Here is a 27,353-nt window from a genome sequence, read left to right as displayed (position 1 = left end):
TTGCATTTTGCGAGTCCATAATAGCGAATCAGTAAAATTTGCTATTAAGGACTCGCAAAGTACAATGTTGAAACATCTGGCCCTAACCTCTCTTTCTGTGGTCGAGTGAAAGCATCCTGTATCTTCACCCTTCCTTTTGCTCCATTCCCTTATTGTTCCACCCATCTCCTGCTTCTCTTACTCCTTCCTTTTCCTCTCCTACTCTGCATACTCTCATTTCTGTGTTTCCTGCATCTCCACTTTCTCCTTTTGGTTCTTCTACTCTTCTGTCTTCCTCTATTTTCCCCTCTCATTCTTCTCCTTTCTCTCCTCCTTCTATTCCTTCTACATTTCTCATCCATCCTTTCTTCAATGTTTGATTTCCCCCACTCTTCTTACTTGCCATGGTGTTCTTAATTTCTCTCTCTTCTTTACATTCCTCTTTCTCCCTCTCTACTATTTGTTCCTTATTATCACTTTCCTCCTCCTTCTGCTCTTCCCTCCTTTGTCTCTTACGGGATTACCTTTGCCCTATACTCTATATTCTTCTCCAACCCATCTCATTCTCACATTCTGTATTCGCCTCCTCTCACTCAATCTATTCTTCCCCTATTTCCACTCCCCATCTCCCTTTCCTCCTTCTCCACCTTTCCTGTTTTCTTTTTCCCCTTCTCTCTGTATCTCTCTTTCTATCTCTACATCTCCATTTTCTTCACCTTCGTCTCCTACTAGTGCTCACACTCCTTATCTTGATTCTTCGTCTTATGTTTCTCAGTCTCTCTTTCCTCCATTTACTCTACTTCTCTTCCTCCCTTTCTTTCCTGTGCTTCTTCTAAGTCATCAATGCACTACATTGTCTTTTGGTCAAGGTGAATGATGTCCCCCTCTTACCTATTTGTTTAGATGTACTGCCACAGCACACCTTAAACCCCTTCCTAAATACCTCTTCCTATACACATGCAAAGCACATTATTAAACTGCTGCTTTTCTTCCTATTCTTCTAAGACAGAATACTGAGTAAATCCTGCATTTTACTTTGTTCACTCTTGTTGCTTAGGATGCTCTCAATTGGGTAAACCCTCTCCTCTGTAGCTTCTATGGACAACTGGGTTCATAAAATATCCCAGCTATCCCAGATGTACCACACATTACACAATTTTATTCCAGTTCTTTGCTTATTATCTGATAGTAATCATTGCCACAGATGGGCTGGCCATGCTTCCCAAGCATCAGAGGACCATTGCTCACTTACTCAGTATCCAAGAACAACTGTTGGGAGTAACATCCTGGTGTAAGCCATTCTTAAGAGACATGGGCGCAATTTCTCTTCAGCAAAAAGACAAATATATCAGAATGTTGTATAACCAGTTGATGATTTAGTCAGGCCAGTTTTTGAGAATATTCTCATTGCTGCCATAAGACTTTCTAATGTATGGAGTTCTTCTGACATCCAAAGGTTCTGCCTTAGAGTGAGAATATTAACAGTATCCCTGTGTTTGTTTGTATTGTGGGTAGTAGTTACATAGACATTGTCTGAGGAGTTTAGTACCCAAAAATGTCTCTAAATAAAGATATATAGATATGTCTCAGCTTCTAACCTATATCTATTTGTGTGCGACGCAACCCATTTACGTGTCAAACTAAAAGGGCATGTATATGGCATAGAGATGAAAATGTCCAATTATACCAATATAAACAATTAATTCACAATGACAACTACTCAGGCCTTTGTTCTACGTTTCATTGTAATGTCGATTTGGGTCACAACAGAAATTCTGCTTGTATTGTTTTTACAAGAAATAGAAGGCCTGATTACGACTATGGTGGTTCTATCGACCGCCATAGCCGTGGTGGCAGTGCGGGCATGCCACACCGGAGGTCGGACTGCCCTATCACAACTTGGGCGGTCGGACCACCATTGCACCGCTGCAACAGCCAGAGATCCCTGGCAGTGGCACAGTGGTCTTGAGGCCGCAAAATGCTTGGCGTGACTGCTGCGGTCCTGCCAAGCATAGTACGAGTTTCCTCTCTGCCACGGGATTCATGGCGGTTCCTCCTCCATGACAACCATGGTGGAGAGGAAACAAAGGGGGTCCTACAGGGCCCCCTGTTGCCTCAGGCCCATGGGGTGCATGCAGGGGACAGATGTTGTGCCCCCCTGTGTGCATGCACCCTAGTACCTGCACGGCATGGATTGCAGCAGGCCATGCCATGCAGGTATTGCCTTTGACTTTCCATTTCGGATGCCTTTTTCATATGCACCGCCGTTGGGCCGCCAAAGAACCGCCGCCAGTGACTGTAAAAGTCGTAATCTGGCGGGCGGTGTGCACGCGGATTTGGGGGGGTGGGAGCGCGGCGGCAGCATGGTGGTCCCGCTCTCACACCGCCAAACTCATAATCAGGCCTGTAGTAATTTTCCGTGCTCTAATGCAAGAAGAGGTCAAACCTGGAATTTGTCCGGAACTCAGAATTTCCACATGGAGATCGATGCGGTAACACTGATGCCCACAAACGTTCTCCATTACAAAGGGGGAAAAAATAGTAAAACCACGTTACATTTTCACTCCTGCAGTATGAGTAATTCGAATGCGAAATTATTTCTTGGGGAGGTCCAGGTACATACATTCCAGATGTCCATTCAGATGGCCCCTTCAAGGATAAAACATTTCTTGAATTGTATTGTTTCGAATATCTCTTTGTCAAGAACACTGTCTTATCGTGAAATTTGCAAATTTTTATCTTACCGCAGTGGGCCTTTTCTTTCAACTCCATTCCCTTTTCTTTATAGTTCACCCTATCACCGGTTCTGGCCATTAAAAGACTTGCCTTTTTTATTTTAAACATTTTTCCTCTATTTACAATACATTGCATTTTAACTGTTTGTAACAAATGTACAATTCAAATGAAAACATGTTAAAAATTGAGTTCAATCAAATCTTTCTCTGTCTCATATATATGGGAATTAGACTTCACTATTATCAGTCAGGTTTTGACAAACTAATAACGCCTGTTGCCCCATGAGAATTGTGCAATCTGACGCTGTTTGTACATATTGTCTTTTTTAACATAAAAGGGCTGAATAAAGGCGATCCTTTGTCTGCCTCGGTATCTCACGGGGTGAAATCCATCTTCCTGTCCTCCGCCTCTTTTTCGCAGATGAATTTCTCTTTATTTTCACAGCGGGCATCATTCCAGCGACTCGAAGCGCCTCCGCACTGTGTGAAAGAGCCCACTGTGGCGCAATGCTCTGCCTCTCCAGCGTTATCAGGTTGAGTACAGGCCCAAAATCTAGAAAATAAGGTTCAAGAAATGGGTTGCAATTAACGAAAATATTTGTACATCTGCCTGATAGGTTCTGAATGCAATGTGTATTGGTAAAGGGGGGCTGAGTAACTTGTGCCAATGTAATCCAACCCAATGGTACCCATTTCATTGACCTCACAAGGATGAATGGGTGAGTAAACTCGACGGGATTCCAATGTGGGTCTATGCCGTGAAAACCAGGTGTCTGCAGTGAATGCATTAGTCCCCTGAGCAACCAGATTTGACCGAATATGACCAGGGCTTGAGCTGCAGTGGGCATTACATCTACTGCCGAGAGAAGAATTTAGATATCTCAGTCTCATTCTTTCTGTTACCTGAGGAATAAGAGTCCCCAACCCCCCTCCCCACACCCCACAGTACTGCCACAGGACAACCTAATGGAGGCAACACTTGCAACCGCATAAGCCAGCCCGGTTATGTTATGTAGTAATTGTTATACGATTTGCATAATGGATGTTGTTGTTCTGTTTTATATGTTGTGTTCTTTTGTGTTGCATTGCATTGCGTTATCCTTTTCGACCACGCTTAGAATGTCATGTTATTTTAGGGTTTAAACAACTCTAGGATGTCTCAAAGCGCTGAATTTGGAAAGGACTGACCAGGAGAGAGAGAGAGGAAGGAGGTAAAATGGAGGAAATCAGGAAAGGAGCCTGGTTGATAGCGTGATCGTCCTCACAGCGTCACTATTACACTACACAGAGCACTGAAGGAACCCTTTTTTCACAGATTGTTTGGCTCAGCCATATCCATCGCCAAAGAACCCCTATCCCTTCACTCCCATTCCTCTAATTTGACTTTTTACACAACCAACCACTTTTTATTTTTATCTTCCTCCAGCCCTCTCTCTCCTCTGTTTGATGTACTGGCCTTGCCTATGCTTGTTATCTTTAGTTAACACGTCGCTGTTCTACATTTGATTTTTTGGTAAGTAAAATAAGGTAAAAAAAGAAAACTATAATATACAGAAATATAAATCATGCACTTTTTTTGTGGAAGGTGACTTACTCTTTTGTTTGTAAATTGAGACCATTCACCCACTTCCAGGCATCTTCTTGGTCCTTATCCGTCAGGCCAATCCAGTGGACCTCGGTCTTGGTCGTGTTTCCGATAAAAATCTGTACAGGAGAGCAAAGGGAACAGGTGCTGTAAAAGAGCACAAGGACTGGGGGGCGTGGGGTATTTGTGACCTGTCTCAGACTCATGTGGCCTGTTTTCATGCCAGGCATGTCATAGATATGCGGGAGCTGGGGTCAGGCAGGCGTCCTGCAAATTAACTGACCAACATCCTTTCTATGGACAAAATCTTGCTGGGAGTAATAAGGCTTTTGACCTGTGCTGCAGCTGCTGCTCTCACCAGGATGTGCCTTAAACTCAATTCCATCATGATTGCAGTTGATGCGTAAAAACAGAAATGTGGGTTTTCAGATGTATCGCCTGTTGCACCCCTGAAGGCATGTATCCAAGCCAACTAACTTTATTACAATGCGCAACAGTGTCAACTCTACAGCAGTGTGCACTGCTTGCATAGGAAAAGGTATATTTACCTGTCTTTAATCCTGGAGATGCTCTAGACTAGTGTGTTTAGCCATCACAACAAAGCATTACACAAATCTTTAGCTCACCTGCTCCATCCTGTCATTGATGATAACCAGGTCTGCCTGACTTGTCAGACATTTTGATCTGCTTCCGTCCCATGTGAGGGTGTTTTGAGAAAAGAAATAGCATTTTCCATTGTACGGCAGCCAATCTGTGGGGCAGGCCCGGTAGAATAACTCTGAAAGACAAAGGTACAGTGAGAACAACCAACAACAATACTTCTGTTGTGTCAGGAGCGAGGCCTCAGGGTGCTCTAATGGGGAACTCAAACCACATCCTGTTTTTGATGGAGGTGTCTCTAGGGGGAAACATCGGTTACATCGCGGCGTTTACACCGCAATACCTTTACAACGCGGATATTACAACGCAAGTCATTACAATGACTCTCGCTGGATGGCGCTCTAAGCTAAGGAATAGTATGATTTACTATTTTCAACACCTTTCCTACTATAACATAGGCTGGAGTTGGAATAGTAAATCAAACTATTCCTAAGTCCAGCGCACTCCAGGGCAAGTCGTTGTAACAACTTGCGTTGTAATGCCTGCATTGTACACTGTGATGTAAGTTGTATATTCGTCTCTAGGGCCCTGAGTTTAAGCAGGAGAGCTTCTAACTTCACCATCCACTGCCCTGAATGTATATTCGTGCAGCTACTCTTTAAAATGGCCCCACAAGCTCAGTGGGCTGTCCTGGCGCAACTGGCTCGGCTTTTAGGATTGCTTCTGATCAGTATACGTTCTAATATAGCCAACAATACCAGCTCCTTTCTCCTGGCACTCAGGTAAAACCCCATTAAACCCTTCCAAGAGCCGGGCCCAACCCACACCACCTTAAATAAAGGCACCACAAGGACTAACCTGAAAAACCCTAAAGTTGATCCAGGCCACAATGAAAACTATAGGCCCATCACGGCTCTACCTTTCATTGCCAACATTTATGGAAAAATGTGTAACAAAACAATGCACCCAATAAGGTGACGGAAATGGAAAAATGAACAAATTTCAGGTGGGTTTCAAATCAAGACCCGGTGATGAAACTCCTGTGTTTATCATTACTGATGATGCCTATCAATGCATGGCAATGGTAACGCATTTCGCGTAATCCTGGATTGGCCAACCGTAGTTGATGCAGCGCTTTACTGTTTAGCACATCATCCTCCCTCTTCAGTATTGGAGGAACAATGTAAAGTGGTTCTGATGGTAACTAAACCAGCACATCCAGGTTGTGAGGATTAACAAAGAAATTCTTACAAACTATAAGAACTTTCGTTATCTCACTGGGCTCAGTTCTGGATCCCAACCTTTTTGAACTGTGACTGGGCCAATTTGTCGATTTTCAAAACGCTCTTAGCTTGTCATATCAACAATGCGCTAATGATACAACAATATATGTAACATTCAATGACTTATATTGGCTACATTAATAACAGTATACCTAAAATAGAAAAAAATGTATTTCCACACGGCAACTCAAGAAAAAACAGAATTTGGTGGTGTTAGTATTTCTCACTTGTGGGCCAAGAAATAGCATTGCAAACAACTTACAATTCAAAATACATGAAGCTGGGCCATGCTCCAAACATTTCACATGGCAAACAACAAATTCAACCTGAATGCACGCTTAACAATTAAGGCACACTTTGCAAACAACCAACTAAAGCTCAGACATAGAAGCGTCAATTGATTCTCTTTAAAGTTGCTACGCTTGGTGAAGAACAAACCATTCATAACCCTGATTTACTTGGGAGTTATTGTGAAGTTATAAAGCAGACACTGCAAAGTCATAGTCTGCATTGCCTGATACAGTTTGGAGTTTTTTTATCCAATCACTTATTTAATTCTTCTCTGTCAAATTAGTCCACAGTCAAAGCAATAGCCACTCTACTTCTTCTTTCCATCTCTCTTTCTTCCACTTCTCTCTAATCACCATTTCTATTTATATCCTGCACATCATCATGTAATCTCCCTGTCCTTTCTTCCCTTAACTTCTCTTTGCTTCCACATCAACTCATGTTCACTTCTCTTCCCCTTTCTCCCTTTTATTCCCCTCGTTCATTTGTACTCCTGTTTCCCATCTCCTCAAATTCTCTGTCCTCTATCGCCGTCTTCAAGATGAGGTACCATAAATACAGCTTCTCAATCATCAGTTAGCTCATGTCTGCCTAGAGCCTGGCTCTGTCTTTATGGCTGTGACTCTTCCAAAACTCCCCAAGGAAATTCTACAAAGAGACATACCCCAGAGAGGCATTCGTACAAATGAGTCTGAGCATGCGGCTTTTAACTGAAGTGCAGATGATGCAGAGAAAGTTGGGTTTCACATCATAGTCTAGGACCTGGTGCCACTGCACAAACTACCTCGCGGATCACTATGCCCTTGCAGAGTGGATAATGTCTTCCTTTGTCTTACAGACATTATGTCAGCACTGGTGTGCCAAGTACATGTAAACTAAGTATGGTTTACTGCCTCATTGGAGTTATTATTTACCCAACCTAGGGACAGGGCCGGACTGAGAACCGAAACCAGCCCTGGCAAAGTACTGAGCTGGCTCCCGGGGGTATTGCTGAGCTGTTTGCAAGGGCCGGTTTCAGCCGATTCTGGTACAGGCGGCTGATATTGCCGACCCCCGGTAACAGAAACCGCCTGCCAGGGGCCCAAAACCAGCCCCCCCCCCCCCCCTGGCAGCCCACCGGGAAAATGCCGGGAACCCGATAGGGCCAGTCCGTTAGTTTTCCCCCACAAATGATCTGTCTACGTTTGTTTTGTGTAGGATCATAGTATGGTAGTTGTGTGTGTGTGTGTGTGTGTGTGTGTGTGTAAGATGGTGTATGATTTTCTGCCACAGAAATAACATAATTCCGCCACATACTGCTATATCAGTAGTATGTTTTACACAAAAACACAAGCAGTCCGCTAAACCCCATTTGTGATTGTATGGATAGCGTTAAAACATCAATTTACACATGTATCAGAATCATAATATCGACACCCAAAATATCATCACATCAGAGTTAATTTAAGAAAATCTACACTTACATTGACAATTTTGCAAGAGTCAATTTTATGCTCCAACATTTGTGTATGTTGATATTTTATGGTTTGATATTGTAACGTACAACAACTGGACTGAATCTACAAAACCAAGCACATGTGTACTGGTATTGTTTTTATTGGTCTGTTTATCCAGTGGAGTGGGATGTTGTTTGTTTCGTATGTTGATTATGTGTAATACGTTAGTCAAAAACTCACTTGGAACATTTGAATCCATTACAACGCCTAGTACCTGGGCACATGGTCTAACAATTAAGTGGGCAGCTGTTTAATTATAGCACTGAAATAGGATGTGCCTCTGATTGGACTGATGGGGATATATTGCAGTAAAATGTAAGAAATGCAAGTGATAGCCGGGGATGAGTAGGAAGAGTACTCACCACTACAGTTCTGATCAGTTCTATTTTTGCATCCAATGTACTTAAGCACTTTGGTGTGATTCCGTTCCAGTTGTGCCATTTGCTTCTCCAACTCAGGGACCCTTGAAGATGCCTGGAAATCTATAAACAGTGCAAGTAATGCTGTTATCTATGGATGATCCTTGAATCACATCTGTTTGGAGAATTCACAATATCTGGACATTCCATTAAAAGTATTCCATTGACAAAGAATATTTAAGTCCTCTAATAACTATGGTAGTTTCAATATTTATTTTCACTTTATTATGGACGGAATGAGAACTCATGTATTGAGCAATATTGCATTCAGAGAAGAAAGTTGGTTCTGCTAATCCAATATCTTAAAAATATTCTGGGTTTACACTGTAAATCCCAAAAAGAAGCAAGAACCTAGCAGCTAAGTGACGGTCACTAATGTTTTTGGGTGAATTCTGTAGTTTTAATTTGTGCTCTATGAGCTTCAAAGTATCTGCAGATGTTAGTGTAAATTTTGCAAAACAGGAAGTAGGTACAACATGTTTTCAGTAATGCATAAAATAACATCAAAAATATACATGACGGGGGCGTGGCCAAGATGGCGGGGTAGGAAGACGTGTCTGCCGGAGCTCCCGACCCCATCCAAGGCCCCAAGCCCTGATTTCAGCTAAATCTCCCCCCCGGAGCCACACTGAGTAGCTGTGCTGTCCGGAGGGTTGGTCACCGCCCGGTCGCCACCGCCGGCGCCCCACAGAGCGAGAACTCACCGGGTTCGAGGTGCCGGGCTGCTGCCCGGTGCAGGCACTGTACCCAGGTCCCGACGGGACGGTGGCCACGAGACGGCGGTGAGGCACGGAGCTGTCCGACTGGGGTGTGCGGAGCTCCCTGAAAGCAGCGGACTGCGGAGCCCCCATAGCGGTGTGGAGCGGCGCGGTGTCCGGGGCGCCTCTGCTCTCTTCATTGCGCTCCAAGATGGCGACGCGCCGGGACCGGGGATCTCCGCCCAGACCTGAAGACGGCCCCGGGACTGCACAGTGAGTGCGCTGACTGGAGCGGTTGCTCCCCGCTGCTAGGTGGGACCTTCCGGGCGACGAAGCGGGAGAGGTGCCGGACACAGCGGACCCGCCGACCGGAGCCTGGAGATCTCCCCACCCGAGGTGCCTACGCGACCGGGGTGAGAACTACGCAAGTGCCCGGCTTGGAGGCCTCCCCGAACTGTGCGAGAAGCCGGGCGCGACATCCAGCGGGGCTGCGGCCCTAACGAGCGCTGTTTGAGGCCGACTAGACACGGGCACCTGACCAGCCTGTGGCGCCCCCACGCCCCCGGTGCCGACCCGCTTGTGCGCAGGGCCACAAGCGAAGCCCGCAGAGACTTGATGCAGGCGGGGGAGCTACGGACACACCCTTGAAAGAGCTATCTCCCCCGCAGACGCCTCGGGGCACACAGGGGGGAGACGACGGGGATCTGGCTGCCCTTATCAACGTTTGCCGCGACTGAAGTCGGACCCAAGGAGGCACAGGGACACGACCGTGCTGAGGTGGTGCGTCCTTTGACCACAAGTACCGGCTGGACATCAGTGAAGGCATCGGGGCCCCTGAGCCACTGTCAGCCCCAGAAACGCAGCACCAGTGACTCCCTGGGAACAGCGAGCGCGGCTTTCCCCACTTCGGCCTGGGGTGCGGCAACTGCCCTGACCAGCCGTGGTTTTTGGGGTTGCCGTGGACCACCGCCTGCCCTGGCCTGGAGGCGGACTCCTGGGGGTGCGGGAGTTGCTGTGAGGAGGAGCTGAGACGGGCACTCGGACCGGTGGAGGTGCCTACATCATGGCTGTTCAGCGAGGGGGTAAACGCAATGACCGCACGCTTCCGGAGATGCTCAACAGACAGCAGAACAAGGGGGACAAGAACTCTTCTTCGCCTGGAGCAGCTGGGAGCTTGCACTCGGGTGAGGCAGCGGAACCTCCGGTCACCAGATCCTTTTTAGAGTCTCTATTTGGCACGCTGAGGGACGACTTCCAGGCCCTGAAGCAGGAAGTAGCAGAAGAGGTGAGAGAAATCCGCAGGGAGGTGGAAGGTTTGGGTGAGAGAGTGGACACTGTGGAGAACTCCACGCACAGACAGGATGAAGAGATCACTCTTTTGCAGCAGGAAGTGCTGACTCTCAGGGAACAGCACTTAGATCTCCAATTGCACAACGAGGATTTGGAGAATAGGTCACGAAGGAACAACATTAGGGTCCGGGGTGTGCCATCATCGGAAGAAAACCCTGATATAGTCAGATACCTGCAGGAACTCTTTCGCATGGTCTTGGGAGAAGGGGACGATTTCCTCATTAGAATCGACAGAGCACACAGGGTGGGACCCCGCAGAAGGGCTAATGCCCCCCCCCCCGGACATCCTGGCGTTCCTCCCAGACTTCCCGCTGAAGGAAAGGATCATGGCGGAGGCCCGAAAAGCGCGCTCGCTCACCTTCCGAGATCACCCTGTGGCGCTATATCAGGACCTGTCTACTCTCACGCTTCAAAAACGTAAATCATTTAAGATTGTGACGGATTTCCTCAAGCAGCACGACACGCCCTATTCCTGGGGGCACCCCTTCCGTATTATCTTTAAGTGGCAGGGAGAGACTCACCAATTGCGGAACCTGCAGGACACCTGCGAAATCCTGGGCATCACCGCGGAAGGGGAGGAGTCCCACACGCCGAGAAGACGGCGCACAGCTGACCGAGAATGGCAACAGGTTGCACGAAGAAGAAGGACGGCTGAGGGGTCGCGGAGGCCGGGGTCTCCAACTATCAGAGCGGAACGTGAAGCTGCGGTTCGAACAGCGTCCGAGGAGCTTGGAGGTTCAGTGGAGGTTGCATTGACCGCTTAATCGTGCTCCGGGGGGAGTTCATTATAGCATTGTTCCACCTGCCGGCTGAAATGGGGGGGGGGCGAAGGTTGGACCACGTGTGGCTGGACGTCCACTAAGGTAACATTCCACGGACTGGTCCGTTAGGGCCTGTCTGGGACTATTTCAGGAAGTTTTGGGTAGTTTGGGGCGGAGGGGAAAGGTTACGATGCTGGGGGGGTGCTGGAGAGGGGGGGGGGAGGTTGGGGAAGTTGCGGTGTGAGTTGAGGGGAAGGGGGGGGAGGGAGTGTTGGGAGTTGGGGAAGGGGAAAGTTGAAAGGGGAGAGTTGGGGTTGGCCCTGTCCAGTGCTTCTTCGGTGTCTGCGAGTATTAATCTAGACACACACGTTCACTTGGAAGTCGTCGTGTTGCCACACACTTTGATCCGCACACATAGACAAAGTAGTCCCGACCGTCCATGGCGGAGTTGAAGATAGTCACCCTGAATGTTAAGGGTCTGAACAATCCCACGAAGAGGAGGGCTGTCCTCTCATTGTTGGAAAACTCCCAGGCAGACATCTGTCTGCTTCAGGAAACCCACCTATTGGCCGGGGATTGTCACAGGTTGAGGTCCCGCCACTTCCCTACACAGTTCTTCTCCTCCAACACGACCAAAACGGCTGGGGTGGCCATTCTTTTGTCCAAATCATTCAGGGGGGAGGTGCTGCACAAATTTGTAGAACAAAAGGGGAGACTTCTGGCCTACAGATTTAAACTGGGAACCCTGGTATTCACGGTGGGCACAGTTTATGGACCGAACGAACAGCAAGATAGATTTTTACGCAAGGCACTGGAGGACATCACAGCATCACCGGATATACATATAATACTGGGAGGGGACATTAATTTAGTCTTTGATTCCTCAAAAGATAGATCAGCGCAGCGACACCCACAGACTGGGGAACTCTCACAAGCGGTAAAGGCGCAGTTAGTTGATTCCGACCTGCTCGACCTCTGGCGCGAGCACCACCCAACCGACAGAGACTTTTCCTATTACTCTCACGCGCACAAGACATACGCCAGGCTGGACCATCTGCTGGTCTCTGGACCGGTTCGTGACTTAGCTACAGCCTCAGAAATAGGAGTCCTATCCCTTTCGGACCACGCACCGGTCTCGGGGACCTTCCTTCTCCCGCCGGGCTCTGCCTGGAGAGGGGTCTGGCGGCTTCGAGACACGCTTCTACATAAGAAAGCAGTAGTGCAGAGTATTATGGACTCTGTTAAGGATTTTCAGCTACACAATTCTAACCCTGACACTTCGCTATCGACTCAATGGGGGGCTCTTAAGGCGGTAATACGGGGAGAGTTCATTGCGATTTCAACCGCGGACAATCGAGATAGGAAAATAAAGCGAGACGAGCTCACTCAGAGGGTCAGGGAGCTGGAGCACGTACACCGTCGCACCGGGGCTCCGAGAGTTTGGAAGCAGTTGAAGGTAGCTAGGAAACTCTTGTCCTCGTTAGACTTAGATAGGGCTGAATATGCTGCGCTGCGCCTAAAACACGCCTATTACACGGGAGGAGATCGATGTGGCCGCCTCCTTGCAGCCAAACTGAGAGTGGCACACCAGAGTCGCCAGGTGAAGGAATTGGCGGGGAGCGCGGGACAGGGGATCTCAGGCGATGCTGAAATTGCCGAGACCTTCCGTCGATTCTATGCCGACCTGTATGCAGCTGAGGTTGCACAAATGGGGAACCCGGATGATTACCTTGATTCGGTGTCCTTGTTGTCCCTCACCCCCGAACAGGCAGGCTACCTAGAGAGAGAGATTAGGATTGAGGAGGTGATAGCAGCGATTTCTAGGCTTAAATTAGGGAAGGCCCCAGGCCCGGATGGTTATACCGCCCTCTTTTACAGGACGTTCTGCGCAACGCTAGCCCCGATCTTGACCAGGCTGTTTAACTCTTTCTCTGACCCAGGGGCTATTCCTCCAGATCTCCTACAGGCGACAGTGTCAGTAATTCCCAAACCGGGGAAAGACAGGAGACAATGCGGCTCCTATAGACCGATCTCCTTGCTGAACGTAGATCTGAAAATCTACACGGGGATCCTGGCGACGAGACTGGCACAGTACCTTCCCGGCCTGATTGAACCTGATCAGGCTGGCTTCGTGCCTGGAAGGCAGACTGTGGACAACACTAAGAGAATAGCACACATCTTAGAAAAGGCCTCCCGTATTCCCGGGGAGAGGATGCTGCTTTCGGTTGACGCTGAGAAAGCGTTTGACCGGGTGCATTGGCCCTACCTCGAACGGGTGATGGCGCGGTTGGGAATGGGGGAGAAATTCCGGAACATGGTGTTTAACTGCTATAAACTCCCTTCTGCGACTGTGCGAGTGAATGGCTGTGGTTCCCGGCGGTTCGCTATCGAACGCGGTACGAGACAGGGATGCCCCCTCTCCCCCCTCCTCTTCGCGCTCTACATGGAGCCCTTCGCTCAGCGGGTTCGGCAGAATATGGCCGTGACTGGGGTACGAATGGGTGGTTTCATCCATGCAGTAAGCCTTTACGCAGACGATGTACTTTTTACGTTGGAGAACCCGAGGCAAGCCCTGCCCGCATGTATGGCTGAACTTAAGGCTTTTGAGAGAGTAGCTGGCTTTCGGATGAATGTGGAGAAATCCACAGCCTTGGACATATCCCTGTCTCCGGCAACAAGAATCGACCTACAGAGGCTCTTTCCCCTACGTTGGTCGCGGGATCAGGTACAATACCTGGGGATTGCGCTAGCCTCGACTTTGCAGGCAATGGTTTCCATTAACTATGAGGCGATGGGTGTGAAGGTGAGGGAGGAACTTGGAAGGTGGAACAAAGGGACGATCTCCTGGCTGGGCAGGGTTGCAGCGGTCAAAATGACCGTTTTGCCCCAAATATTGTACTTATTCCGAGCACTACCTCTACAGCCCCCCAAGGGTTGGATTCAACAGATGCAAACTGAAGTGTCCCGCTTTGTGTGGAAGGGCCGTAAGCCCCGAATGCGCCGCGCCCTCACGACTCTGGCATCGGAGACTGGGGGACTGGGAGTCCCCGACCTCCGCAAATACTTCCAAGCGTCCCAATTGCGATACTTGGTGGAGTGGAGTAGGTGGGAGTCCGACAAACACTGGCTCTTCCAGGACCAAGCAGTAGCCGGGCGCCCTTTACAGGAAATACCATTCCTTCGCAGGCCACACCGCCCCCCGAATCTCTATGCTTCTTATATCACGCGAGTGCCGCTGAAAGTGTGGGACTCTACCTATCGCGCATTCTTTCTCACCACATTTCCCTCGCCATTCACACCGATTGTGGACAATCCTGACTTCACACCGGGGACAGAGCAGGGGGCCTTCTCACACTGGAGGGACAGGGGCTGCAGGGCACTTTTCCACATGTACACTGCAGAGGGGGTTATTCCCTTCCAGAGCTTTAAGGATGAGTATCAGATGGCCGAAACAGATCGCATGCGATACTGGCAGGTACGACACTGGGCCTTGCAGCCGAGCGTTAGAGAGTCAGCGGATAGGAAGCTGCTGCCGTATGAAAGGTGGCTAATAACCCGCAACTCGGACGCCAAACTCATAACTGACCTGTACAGGATGCTCCAGCTCCCGTCTTCCCACTTCCACATTCCTGGTCGGGAGCGCTGGAACAGGGAACTGGGGAGGACACTTAGCCTTAAGGAGTGGGACCATATTTCGTATAGGGCAAGACATTCAGCCTATCACGTGGGCCTCACGGAAACCTTCACCAAGATTTCCACATATTGGTATCACACCCCTGAGCGTTTGCATGAAATGAACGGACTCCTTAGTGACAAATGCTGGCGGGAGTGTGGGCAGGTTGGTACATTAACACACATCCTCTGGGACTGCCCCGTACTGCAAGCCTACTGGTCGGCGGTGATGGATGAGATTGATGCATGCTTTGAGATTGAACTGCCCCGACTTCCAGCGTATGCCCTGCTGGGTCTCCCAAATGGCTTAATGTACCCGCTGAAATCTAGGAGGGGACGGCAGATTGCTATTATGCTGGGTTCGGCGGTCCAAAACATACTGATACACTGGCGCACGCCTACCATTCCATCACACACAGGTTGGCTGCACAGGTTGTGGCATGTTCTGGGGATGGAAAAGCTGTCTCTCACATTAGCGGGAGACATGACTTGTTTTGAGGAGCTGTGGCAACCCTTTCACTCGCTACTGGCCACAGAATTTAAGGAAATTACATGACCTAGATACCTGAGACTACTGAGGCTTACGCCCCCGTTGTGAGGCACTGTTCCATTGAGGGGGGGGGGGAGCACGGCCACTCAGGAGTGAAGGGGTTCGGGATGGATGATAGGGATGACGACTTACCTCCACAATACGCAGCACTGGACAGGGAGGGTGGTGGGAGGGGGGAGGTTTGTTGGGGGGTGTTGTTCACTTAAGGAGGGGTACAGGACTTTGGGGCGATGCTCCTTCTTTTTCCTTTTTTGCACATTTTCATGCAAGACGCAGGATATTGAGGCAGCCCCCAGGGCTGGGACATTTGAACTTTAATCATAGGACAGTTCCTGCCACGAATATTGCATATCTGTATGTTTGTTCTACTATGCAACTGTACCTTGCAGCAGCGCGGACTTTGTTTGTGCCAAATACCGAGGAGACGGACTGGGGTTAAAACGCTACCCGACCGGAGGAGTCTACACATTGTGACTGTGCCTTTACTTCTCGCGTTTCCCGCTTCGCGGGAAACGCTCGCAGGAGCTAACATCAGGGCCAGAACGTGTGGAAAGGACTACGGGTCCCAGGAGGAACAGCGGAGCAGGGACAACGACCCGCCACACCCACCATTGATCAACAGGTGATTTAAATCACCACTGGACCCGCGCATAGCGGGAAACCTTGCAGCAGCGCGGACTTTGTTTGTGGCAAATACCGAGGAGACGGACTGGGGTTAAAACGCTACCCGACCGGAGGAGTCTACACATTGTGACTGTGCCTTTACTTCTCGCGTGTCCCGCTTCGCGGGAAACGCTCGCAGGAGCTAACATCAGGGCCAGAACGTGTGGAAAGGACTACGGGTCCCAGGAGGAACAGCGGAGCAGGGACAACGACCCGCCACGCCCACCATTGATCAACAGGTGATTTAAATCACCACTGGACCCGCGCATAGCGGGAAACCTTGCAGCAGCGCGGACTTTGTTTGTGGCAAATACCGAGGAGACGGACTGGGGTTAAAACGCTACCCGACCGGAGGAGTCTACACATTGTGACTGTGCCTTTACTTCTCGCGTTTCCCGCTTCGCGGGAAACGCTCGCAGGAGCTAACATCAGGGCCAGAACGTGTGGAAAGGACTACGGGTCCCAGGAGGAACAGCGGAGCAGGGACAACGACCCGCCACGCCCACCATTGATCAACAGGTGATTTAAATCACCACTGGACCCGCGCATAGCGGGAAACCTTGCAGCAGCGCGGACTTTGTTTGTGGCAAATACCGAGGAGACGGACTGGGGTTAAAACGCTACCCGACCGGAGGAGTCTACACATTGTGACTGTGCCTTTACTTCTCGCGTTTCCCGCTTCGCGGGAAACGCTCGCAGGAGCTAACATCAGGGCCAGAACGTGTGGAAAGGACTACGGGTCCCAGGAGGAACAGCGGAGCAGGGACAACGACCCGCCACGCCCACCATTGATCAACAGGTGATTTAAATCACCACTGGACCCGCGCATAGCGGGAAACCTTGCAGCAGCGCGGACTTTGTTTGTGGCAAATACCGAGGAGACGGACTGGGGTTAAAACGCTACCCGACCGGAGGAGTCTACACATTGTGACTGTGCCTTTACTTCTCGCGTTTCCCGCTTCGCGGGAAACGCTCGCAGGAGCTAACATCAGGGCCAGAACGTGTGGAAAGGACTACGGGTCCCAGGAGGAACAGCGGAGCAGGGACAACGACCCGCCACGCCCACCATTGATCAACAGGTGATTTAAATCACCACTGGACCCGCGCATCGCGGGACGCGCGCGGGAAGCGCCCGGGAGAAGCCCGGGACAAGGGCGGGACAGTCTAAGACTGGCCACGACTGGACTGGGCCAGGATATTGACATTTCCAGTACTGTGAGTCCTCTGCCTGTTCTCTTGGTCATTGAACTGTTAACATTTGCCCGTTAAACTTGCAGCGCTTATAATCGTGCAGAATTATGTCAAAGCAAAAAACACCTATTACCCCTGCAAACACCATGGATAATTATCTAGTGCACAGGGTGGCAAAAATAAATAGTGACCGGAGGTCCTCTTTGGGGCTTAGTGACTCTTCTCCTTGCTCCCAAAGTGAAGCTTTAGATCTAATTGATCTGGATCTAGAAGCAGGGAATTCAAAAGTAAGTCAAATTGCTGGAAATAACGATTGTTCAGTATTACATTCTCCTATAAATGGTTTACATCATGATATAAATGTTGATTTATTAACGGGGGAGGAGCTACATAGGTCCTGTATTGACCTAGAGGTAGTTGAAGAGAGTATTTCTCCGCCAACACCAGTCCCGGCTCCAAGAGCGGTCAAAAGATCCACTAAGGTCCCCCCGAAAAGGCTAGGTCTACGGTCCAATAGCAAAAAACCTGCAACCCCCCCTAACATTAAACACAAAAATGCTACTGATGAAATAAGGGAGGGAAGGAGCAATACAATAAATTTTGAAGAGCTGTTATCAAACAAGTTTATGGCCATGTTAGAAGCTAAGATATCTTGTATAATCAAGCCGCTCATATCCAAAATAGATCATTTGTCTGATAAAGTCCATAAATTGGAGTCCCTCTTAAAAACTACAAATGATAACATGGGCGAAATCCCAAATTTAATTATGAACAAGATAGATGAAAAACAGGTGAATATGACTGTTACCCCACAACCAACACCCCTCCCTATTCTGACAGGTGTATCCTGTGTCAGAGATGATGTTGGAAATCCCACAGTTGCAGTACCCTCGACAATCCTAGGGGATGTTTTAACACCCAACCCCCATCTAGAATCAAACCCTGTGGAACTGATTGTGGAAGCCTCTCCACTGGTCTTAGTATTGGCTAATGTCCCACCACTGGAAAAAGATCAGATTGAGACCCCTGATTCCCTCTTAAATAAATCCTTGCAGTGGTTAGGCAACAACATGCAAACATCTCCATGGGGTAGGCAAAAGTTGTCTGAAGATCTCCTAACAGCAAGAAGAGTAAAGTGGATAGGGACAAAACCAAAGAAATTTGCTGGGGATTGTGTGGTATTAAACCTTAAGAGCCCTGATGTATTACCAGATATTCTGCTTAATATTTTTCCACCACAACGTAGAATGGCAGAAATAATTCCATTAACGTTGGACTTTTTTTACAGCAGAAGAGGCCTAGTAGCAAACCCAAGCATCCTAAGGACAAAGTGGTCAGTAGTGGGAACTAGAAGGGCTAGGGGTGAACAAAATTCTAATTGGGGGATAAATTTGGAAAACCACTACTCGGCTTTATCTGACTTAAATGAATGTGATTGACTCACAAGCCATGATAGGCCGATGTTGCAAAAGCATGCAAGTAGAGGAAACATGACATGCACCGACCTGGTAAACCAGAATATTGATAAAGAGAGACCATTTTACATGGTACACGAAAACCTCGTCCCTGAAGTGCAAAAAATAGTTACAGAGTGTACCGCTTGCACTGCAGAGGTGGTAGAGCCCAAGGTTACATTAATGGAGGGCAGAATAGCAATACCAGAAAGCCAAATGATAACACGAAAATTTGAAAATGGGCAGCTATTGCTCCAACAAGATTCTACCTTGCTTTCCCTTGTATCTTGGAATATAGCAGGAATAGCAAGTAAGATATCCACATTGGAATGGGTCGATTATATCGACCAACATGATATAATCATGTTGCAAGAAACATGGTCACTTATTCCAACCTTTAGAGAGGGGTTTCTTAATTTCCATATCCCAGCAACCAAAAACCGGCTGGGACGCCCCTCTGGAGGTTTGTTAATTTGGATAAGGCAGTCCCTGAATTGTACCATAAAACAACTATCCATACCAAGTAATGATATTATGGCACTTATCGTCAGATGGGATAATGGCCAAGAGCTTATCCTGTATAATGTCTACGCCAGAGGAGTGTCTAGCGGCAATTCTTCTAATACTGTAACAATTTTAGAACAGAATATTGAAATGCTATCGGAACAAAGTCAAATAATAGTGGGAGGTGATTTCAATGTCACTTTCGAGCCTCTGGGAGAAGAGGTCGGGGCTTTGTCTGAGGAAGAGGATGACAAGTGGGGAATACCCCAGCTGGAATTACCAGCCATTAAAAAATGGAGTAGTGTGGTAATCCAGCTAAAAAGTCTCTGTCTAGCAAGAGGCTTGAGAGCGACAAATGGCCGCTCGCCTTCCGATCAAAAAGGACACAATACGTTTGACAATGGCCGATCAACTAGCAGAATTGACTACATACTTCTAGACGTTAGGATCTGGAGTAAAATGCTAGATATGGTTGTAGAAGACAGACTAGAAAGCGATCATAATCCCCTGCGGTTGACATTCTTTTCCCACTATGAGTCTATAGTGCGAATTAATAATATTGGAATGATGACGCAGGATGTAGTATGTTCGAATAACTTACGCCACCTTAAATGGAGAAAGCTCATAGAGGATGTAGCAAAACTAGAGGTACTTAAAAAAATGGTAGTCGATGAAGTAAACATCATCGAGTCGCACCAAGGGACGCCCAACTTTCAAGATTATGTGACAGAGGCTCATGAAAATCTTTTCTCCAAAATACAAAGTTTTTTCATTAAAAGAGCAGTTCCTTTTAAAGCGGGAAATAATTGCCCAATGCAAGGCTGGTATGATAAGAGTTGCAGGGTGGCACGACACAATTTGAGCCTGGAATTGAAAACAGTCAATGCAATAGCAATTAGGAGGGCGAGAGATGTATATAGACAAACCCAAAAATTGGCCAGGAAACGCTGGGATGAAGAAGGTTGGCAGGATCTGAAGGAGGCCTGTGCAGCCAAAGACTCTAGGCGTTTCTGGGCTATAGTAAAATGGGAGAGGGGAGGAATAGCTGCTCAGCCAAATAATAATGTTCCCACAAACCAATGGATAGAATTTTTTAAACCACAGTATGCCCGTAACCCTGCTCACATTTTTGAGCAACCACCCTCACTCACTTTTTTCAAAACTCAAATATTCAATGAGAAGGATGTGAGTATAGCGTTGGATTGTATAGCGGGGGGGAAAGCACCAGGCATGGACGGCATTCCAGCCGATGTATTTTTATCGGACCGAACTGCCTGGTGTTCCTATTTTAAAATGTTGGCAAATGCTGTGGCGATGGGAGGGGAAGTCCCCCCCTCTTGGAAGGGAGCAGAAATAATCCCCGTATACAAAAAAGGAGATAAAACACTAGCCCAAAACTATAGACCCATCAGTCTAATAGATACAGCGCAAAAACTGATGGGGCGCCTAGTCCAGAACAAGCTGCAGCAATGGATTGATGAGAAGAACATATTGTCCCCCTACCAGGCAGGGTTTCGGCCATTGACAAGTAGTGTTGACCAAGTCCTCTATTTTATGACCATTTATTGGAGAAACGTCACACTTAAAAAGGGTACGTTGTATGCAGTCTTTGTAGACCTAAAAGCAGCTTTCGACCTAGTCCCTAGAGAAAAACTGTGGCAGACCCTGGCTGAAGTAGGTCTAAGCCAAGAACTCCTTACTCTCCTGGTTCGCCTCCATGACAATAACTTTGCTAAAATTAGATGGGGCAAGCAAGGAGAAGTTACAGACTCTTTCCCAGTAGAACGAGGAGTAAGGCAAGGGTGCGTCCTTGCACCAACACTATTTTCAATTTACATAAACGGAATTGTTGCCCATTTAATGAAGTCCCCATGCGATGCTCCAATTATAGCAGGCTCTCACGTCCCCGTCCTAATGTTTGCGGACGACACGCTTTTACTTTCACGCACACCGAGCGGTCTCCAAAAAGTGGTAGATGCCTTTGGCGAATTCTGTGATAGTAGGGGCCTTGAATTGAATACCACCAAAACCAAATTCATGTGCCTAAACTACCAGTCCTCTTTCAAAGGCGTAATCAAATATAAAGGTATCCCTTTAGAGAAAGTGGATGCCTTTACTTACTTAGGCATCACCCTCCAGGAAAATATGAAGTGGAAATCGCACATTAACAAGACATTATTGAAGTTTAACCAGCTTACTGGTGTAGTAGCCCTAAAACATCGTAAATCGCTAACTAAGCCGGTTAACTGTGCATTAGAAATATATAATATGAAAGTATTAGGTGCCTGCTTATATGGATCCGAACTATGGGGGTTTTCTAACTTGGGTGAGTTGGGACGTGCGGAAAACAGATTCCTAAGAGGGCTTGTATGGGTTCCCCAAAGTACACCTGTAATTCCGCTAAAATTGGACCTGGGCAGAAAAAATATCGAGGATATAGCCAGACTACGGCCACTCCTTTACTGGAGGCGTCTGATGGTCACTCCAGAGCTGAGCCATTATGTTGCAGCTCTAGAAGATGTTGTTGAGTTCGATCGTTTCCATTGTATTGAATGGCTGAAAGAACTACGGGGGCTCCTTGTACTGCTAAAACTGGAATACCTCTGGGGCAACCATGATGTGGCTAGTTTCCCTTCGAAAGCGAAATTGAAAGATTTATACTGGGAGATGGTCTATGTAACAATGTTCAGTAAAGGTTCCCAATCAAAATTGACTAATCGCTTTTGTGATATTAAAATGTATCCATTTTGTGAAACATATTGGGACATAATAGAACGACCATATGATAGGAAATTATACTTTCAATTTCGCATAGGAACTTTACCAGTGAATGCATTTAAAAAACACTGGTCTCCAATGTGGGATGATCATTGCCATCACTGTAAAGATCAAACAGAGCACATTTCCCATTTGTTGTTCTGTTGTCCTTTATATGCTAGCCCTAGACGTAAATGGTTGAAGCCAGTGTGTCTAAACATCGGCACACGCAGACAATCGGTAGCCCTTAGAATACTTGAATCTGATTGTTCCACACCATTGGTTGTTGCCGTAGCTAAATTTCTTGCCTGGGCATGGATGATCCGCACACGCACTTTAAAATCAAATGTAAATGAAATAGTGTTGCCCTAATCTAATTAGTCTATTGTATGAATTGTTTTTAGAAGAAACATTTTTAGAAGTAATTGGACATTTATTGTACTTTTAATGCATAATATTCGACTGTCATTGTTTAATATGTGTTTTAGAAATATTTTTAAAAAATAGTATTTATTGTAATAGGGTTAGGAAGGATGCTTTTATGACAAATGTCGAATAAAGCTTTGAAATTTGAATTTGCAACTGTACCTTTCTAATAAAATACTTTAAACCTAAAAATATACATGACTTTTGATGAAAGCAAATTTCAAAAGTAACATTAAGTCTTGTCATCACAAGATGGAGGCTACTATGAAAAATGGAGTCCCTCAAAGAGATATGCTCAGTAAATATTGAATGGGATTGGGATCAAATTGTGCAGAATAATTGTCATTCTAGGTATCTCTGAAAACAAATAGTAAAATATGTACATCCTACAGAAGCCAGGTGTGTTTAATAGGAAAAAAGACTTTTAGCTATGAACCACTAAGACTAAAGGTAATGAGGAAGGTATGGGCTATTTATATTGTGATTCGATCCCATTTTGTAAATTTCAGACAAATCCTCTAAAGAAAAGTGGGACAGATGTCCACACAGATCCTCACTGTGAAAAGGAGTCTTCCTCACTCCCACTCTGATTAGATATGTGAATCTGGGGCATTTTGAGTCTCCGCTCTTAATGCCTTGCCATGGGATAATGGAATATTGTAGGGGAAGGATTCTAGAGCAGGTGGTTGGAGTGGCAGTTGAACTGGGAGTTCGGCGAGTGGCAGAGGCTGTTCAGTTGTCCTGCTGTTAATTAATAAAATCTGGATCTTACCTGCTAGTGTCGCATCGTAATAGGGCACATGCGAAAACTCTTCGAAAAGGGATACCTGAATTAAGTGTCTGAATTGCTCAAATGAAATGGTGTAGTTTGGAGCATTTTTCTCTGAAACTGAGTTGCCTATGGCACTTGAATTTGTGACCACGGCTGTCTCCCACAGTTTATAGCCACTGCTAGGTTATTTTGCAATTGCTGGTTGAACTTTTAAATAACCACATTCTACTGGTCGGGAAGCAGCTGATGCTCACTGTCCGGCATGCAAGACCAATAACTATACATCTATTCGCAGTTTCACAAACTCATCCCATATGAATTTATTTAAAAATACTAAAATAAATCTGCTACTCACTGCAGCTCTGATTACTAGAAAACGAATAATTGGCCCTCATTGTAAAGGTGAATTGTTAACCAGCAAAAAACAATATAGGGGTCTTGCAGTTCACTGCTTAGAATTTGGCATACAATAATTGTATTTATTGACAGAGCAAGAACAGATACAAACAGCAACACCGCTGGCACAGCAGGTCACTGGAGTCCTTGAATGTTTGGGGTGCAATAGTGCAGTCTAGTGCAAAGTCAATCAGGGAGTTCTGAAGCTGTTTCAAAAGTCCCACAGATACTCCTGTGATCTACATTGGTAGGTTATCACCCACATTTCTAGTAACTTTAGGGTTACCAAATAAATCCCTAAAAAAGATTAGTTCAACAATATGCAAGGCACTATGGGAAAGCAACAATGTGAGAATTTCAGTAAAAGTGTTGCATCATCCACAGAGGGTAAAACTGTCAAGCCACTGATAGGAAAAGAAAATAATTTAATCTGAGAAAATAGGAGGCATGAGGAACACCATAGAAAATGCTACCGGTCTGCTGTCAGACTGGGATTGGTTCAGATAACATCCTAGTAGCATTTAAAACGGTCAAAGGCCTCTTGCTGAAAGAAGTAACTTGGGGTTTGGAATGTGTGGATGGGGGGTGTCAACATTCTAGATGATGTAAATCATTACTTCTCTTTCGAAGTAGAAGAGACTTTTAGTAGAGCTACCTACTTTCTTTGCTGTTTGCCACAATTACTATTCAGGTTCTCCTTAAACTAAGACTTTTTGAGTTTACAAAAATTATACATGTGATATACTTATAGAGGCTTTCAGGCAGCACACTGCATCTGTAGATCTGTTGTGTCAATGTTTCTTCCGCCGTTTTCAGCACACAACATGAGTCAACACTTAAACTATTAGCTAACTTCATTCTGGGTGATGGCATTCTGCTTTTTCACAAGAAGCACATCCGCCCTCAAAATAGTTCCCTTCAGCTCAAGGTACTACAATGGCATAGATTGCTTCTGAAACCAAAATATATTTTAGCGTTTTTTTTTACATTGTTTGAAAATGGCAGTTCACACAACTATATAATAGTTTATTTAAAAAAACATAGCAAAACGAATAACCTTTGACAAAGTCAAAAAGCGGGCAGCCACACCATTCCTGTTGCTTGTTACTTATTGCTAAACTTGAGCACTGATTAATCCGCCACTTAACTACACAAGAGTAGGGAGAGCAAAGACTCTTGCACAGAAACTGGGTGTTTTTTCATGACTTACTTTTTTTAAACTTATTTTCATACATAGCGCAAACTCCACTCGATTAGTTTCAGATGTCTATACAGCAATCATGTATTGAACTGTGGCATTACAGCATTTGCAACATGTGTTAATTAACAAGAGTGATGTGGAAAATACAGACAAAAAAGGGTTAATCGATCATAAATGTAGGATTTGAGAAGAAACAAGATATGAATATAAAGACCGAGGAAAGGCTTGTCTCACAATTCCAGAGGACAATTAGGTTGCATCTTGAATCGGAGATTCGGATCAAATAAAGGAGAGATATATCCAACTGAGAGGAGGAGAATATCACAAACCAATATAATAATGAGGACATAAAGTGATTTTAAAGCTGTGGCCTTTATAAACATTAAGTAGTTTTCAATAATTAGACAAGACATTTTAAGTATATTATTCTGGCTAGAATCTTAATATACATAGGGGGCAAGAAATCCAAGTCCTACGGATATGAAATACAAATGGAGTAATGTATGTAAGGGAATAGGACACTTACCAATCTTAGATTGCAAACAGTGCAACGTAACATAGCAACAAAAAAATAAAATTGAGCAATTAACTTCTCTAAATTGCAAAAGTAACCATAAGAATATGAGATGGAGGAAGTTACTGTGGAGGGACTTTACTAATTGAGAAATACATGAAAGAAAACAGATTGATTTAAAAGGATTTGAAACAAAGCTTGAATTGTGTTTTAAAAGTGTTATTACTGACCACCAATTAAGCTATTATGTAGCCCTCTGAGCCAAGGATCACAGACCTACAAAATATTGTACTCTTTTGTTAACACGTTTGGAAATGGGAAGGCATTGGCATAAAGTGATATAAAAAGGGATTAATCACTATTGAGCATGCATAGTAAAAATAGATATCATGGTGTTTAGCTAGTTTGAAAAGTTTGTAAAGTTCTAGACTGATCCTTGAAGCCACTTTGCGAGCACCAAGCCCGTCCATCCTCTACCATATCTTTCCGCTGGTGAAGTCACTTACCCATGAGTTCATAAGTAAACAAATTGCTCCATTTTCATGAAACAAAATTTAATTCTAAGAAAATTTAAATTTCTACTCAAAATAATTTCAAAGGAGCTAAAGCCACTCCAAAATTTCCATAACTAGTACACATCTGAATTGGTTTTTGAACCTAAAGAGAATTTAAGATTGGGAATTTCAAGTTTGAACCCATTTAAAACCATTATAAGTTGTGTGATTGTTCACTTGAATGTCAGCGGTCAGATTTTTACTTGTGGAAGGAGACAGTTTTCTTGGAGATGGTATGAAGGTTACGGTCTGTTGAGCTTTGATTTGAGACACAAGTTGACTCTCTTAAAAATACAATCACTACCGGGGCCTGGATGTCCCAGATCTCGAATTATACTCATTGGCTGCACAATTGCAGTGGATAACTCAACTAGATGGTGAGGGGGTCAAAGAGACGGGTAACATGGGTGAGATACCCAACCAAAGTGTCTTAACATCTCCCATACTAGATAAAACAGCCAAACCCCATGCGACGTCCAGGCTATTATTGATAGGCTTGCGGTATTGGAGGACAAGTGCGTAAATTACGTCGGAAAGCCCACTGTACTCCCTGGAAATACCTATTGTGGAGCATCTAATTGAGCCTTCTTTACATCCCACCAGATGATACAATAGACAGAAGTGGGTCTCATTACGGTCGAGGATTGCTGCAAGAATGGAGAAGTCCTATCCTTTGAACAGTTGACAGCAGACTATGACCTGCCACCTGGAGAGTTTCTGACATACGGGGGCGCTACTCCATACAGTTACATGGCTTTGGACTTCGGCAACAATGAGCCCACATAATACATGGTCCTACATTCACTTATGACTCTGGGTAGTAGCAAACAAATAACTTGGACATGTAAATTCCTAAATTATATGATATGTCCAGACCTCTGAGGACTCAAACACAGATGAGAAATTACCCTGGGTTACCATATACTGGATTGAGAAAGGGATAAAATGATGGCCTATGTACAATCGTTATCCCGAAACAATAGACTGAAGTTCACTCCAATTAATTATCTACATTATACCCATCTCTCCCCTAAGAAAGTGGGGGATACGTGTGGGGTTCATCAGGGACTGCGACCTAGATGTTCAACTTGTGAGACTTGGCCCTTTCCCCAAAATTTTTCGCCTTTTTATTTCCCTTTTAAATCAGAATGCCCTCATGGTAACAACAATGTATAGGCCTTGTGTAGTGAGGAAAGCCCTGTGTACTGTGAAACTGATGTTAAGATGCAGGTGTCTTATACCCCTAACATGGCTGCCACTGACCACTGCTGCTGCAGCGGGGTTTAGTGGGCGCATTCTAGTGGCTAGGGCCTGGCTGGAACCCTCCAAACAATGTATCAACTTAGCCTGCCAGCCTGCCCACAGGTAGAATGGTGGAACCTCCTAGAACCCCCTGGAACCTTCTGGAACAGGTGAGGTGACACCAACTGCCACTGCCAACTGTCAACTGGCACTGTATAAGGAAAGGAAGGTAAACTTTCCTGTCAGAGGGACTAAGGGGAGAC

The 27,353-nt window shown here is 46.1% G+C and overlaps 1 protein-coding gene across 1 annotated transcript in view; it reads right to left on the bottom strand.

Annotated features, from left to right (window-relative positions):
* Nucleotides 1–1,577: 1,577 nt before the first annotated feature.
* Nucleotides 1,578–27,353, bottom strand: part of LOC144798577 (asialoglycoprotein receptor 2-like) — a 47,832-nt gene continuing 22,056 nt past the window's right edge. Inside the window, exons 4-7 of the mRNA XM_078669527.1 lie at nt 8,329–8,448; nt 4,926–5,077; nt 4,309–4,418; nt 1,578–3,267 (exon numbers count right to left, since the gene is read on the bottom strand). Coding sequence (XP_078525653.1) covers nt 3,090–3,267; nt 4,309–4,418; nt 4,926–5,077; nt 8,329–8,448 — 560 coding nt within the window. The 3' untranslated portion in view covers nt 1,578–3,089. The remainder of the gene's footprint in view (nt 3,268–4,308; nt 4,419–4,925; nt 5,078–8,328; nt 8,449–27,353) is intronic.

The sequence above is a fragment of the Lissotriton helveticus genome, chromosome 12, assembly GCF_964261635.1.
Source record: "Lissotriton helveticus chromosome 12, aLisHel1.1, whole genome shotgun sequence".
Classification (NCBI taxonomy): Eukaryota; Metazoa; Chordata; class Amphibia; order Caudata; family Salamandridae; genus Lissotriton; species Lissotriton helveticus.
The sequence above is the reverse complement of the archived record's forward strand: the minus strand, read 5'-3'. Positions and strand labels throughout refer to the sequence as shown.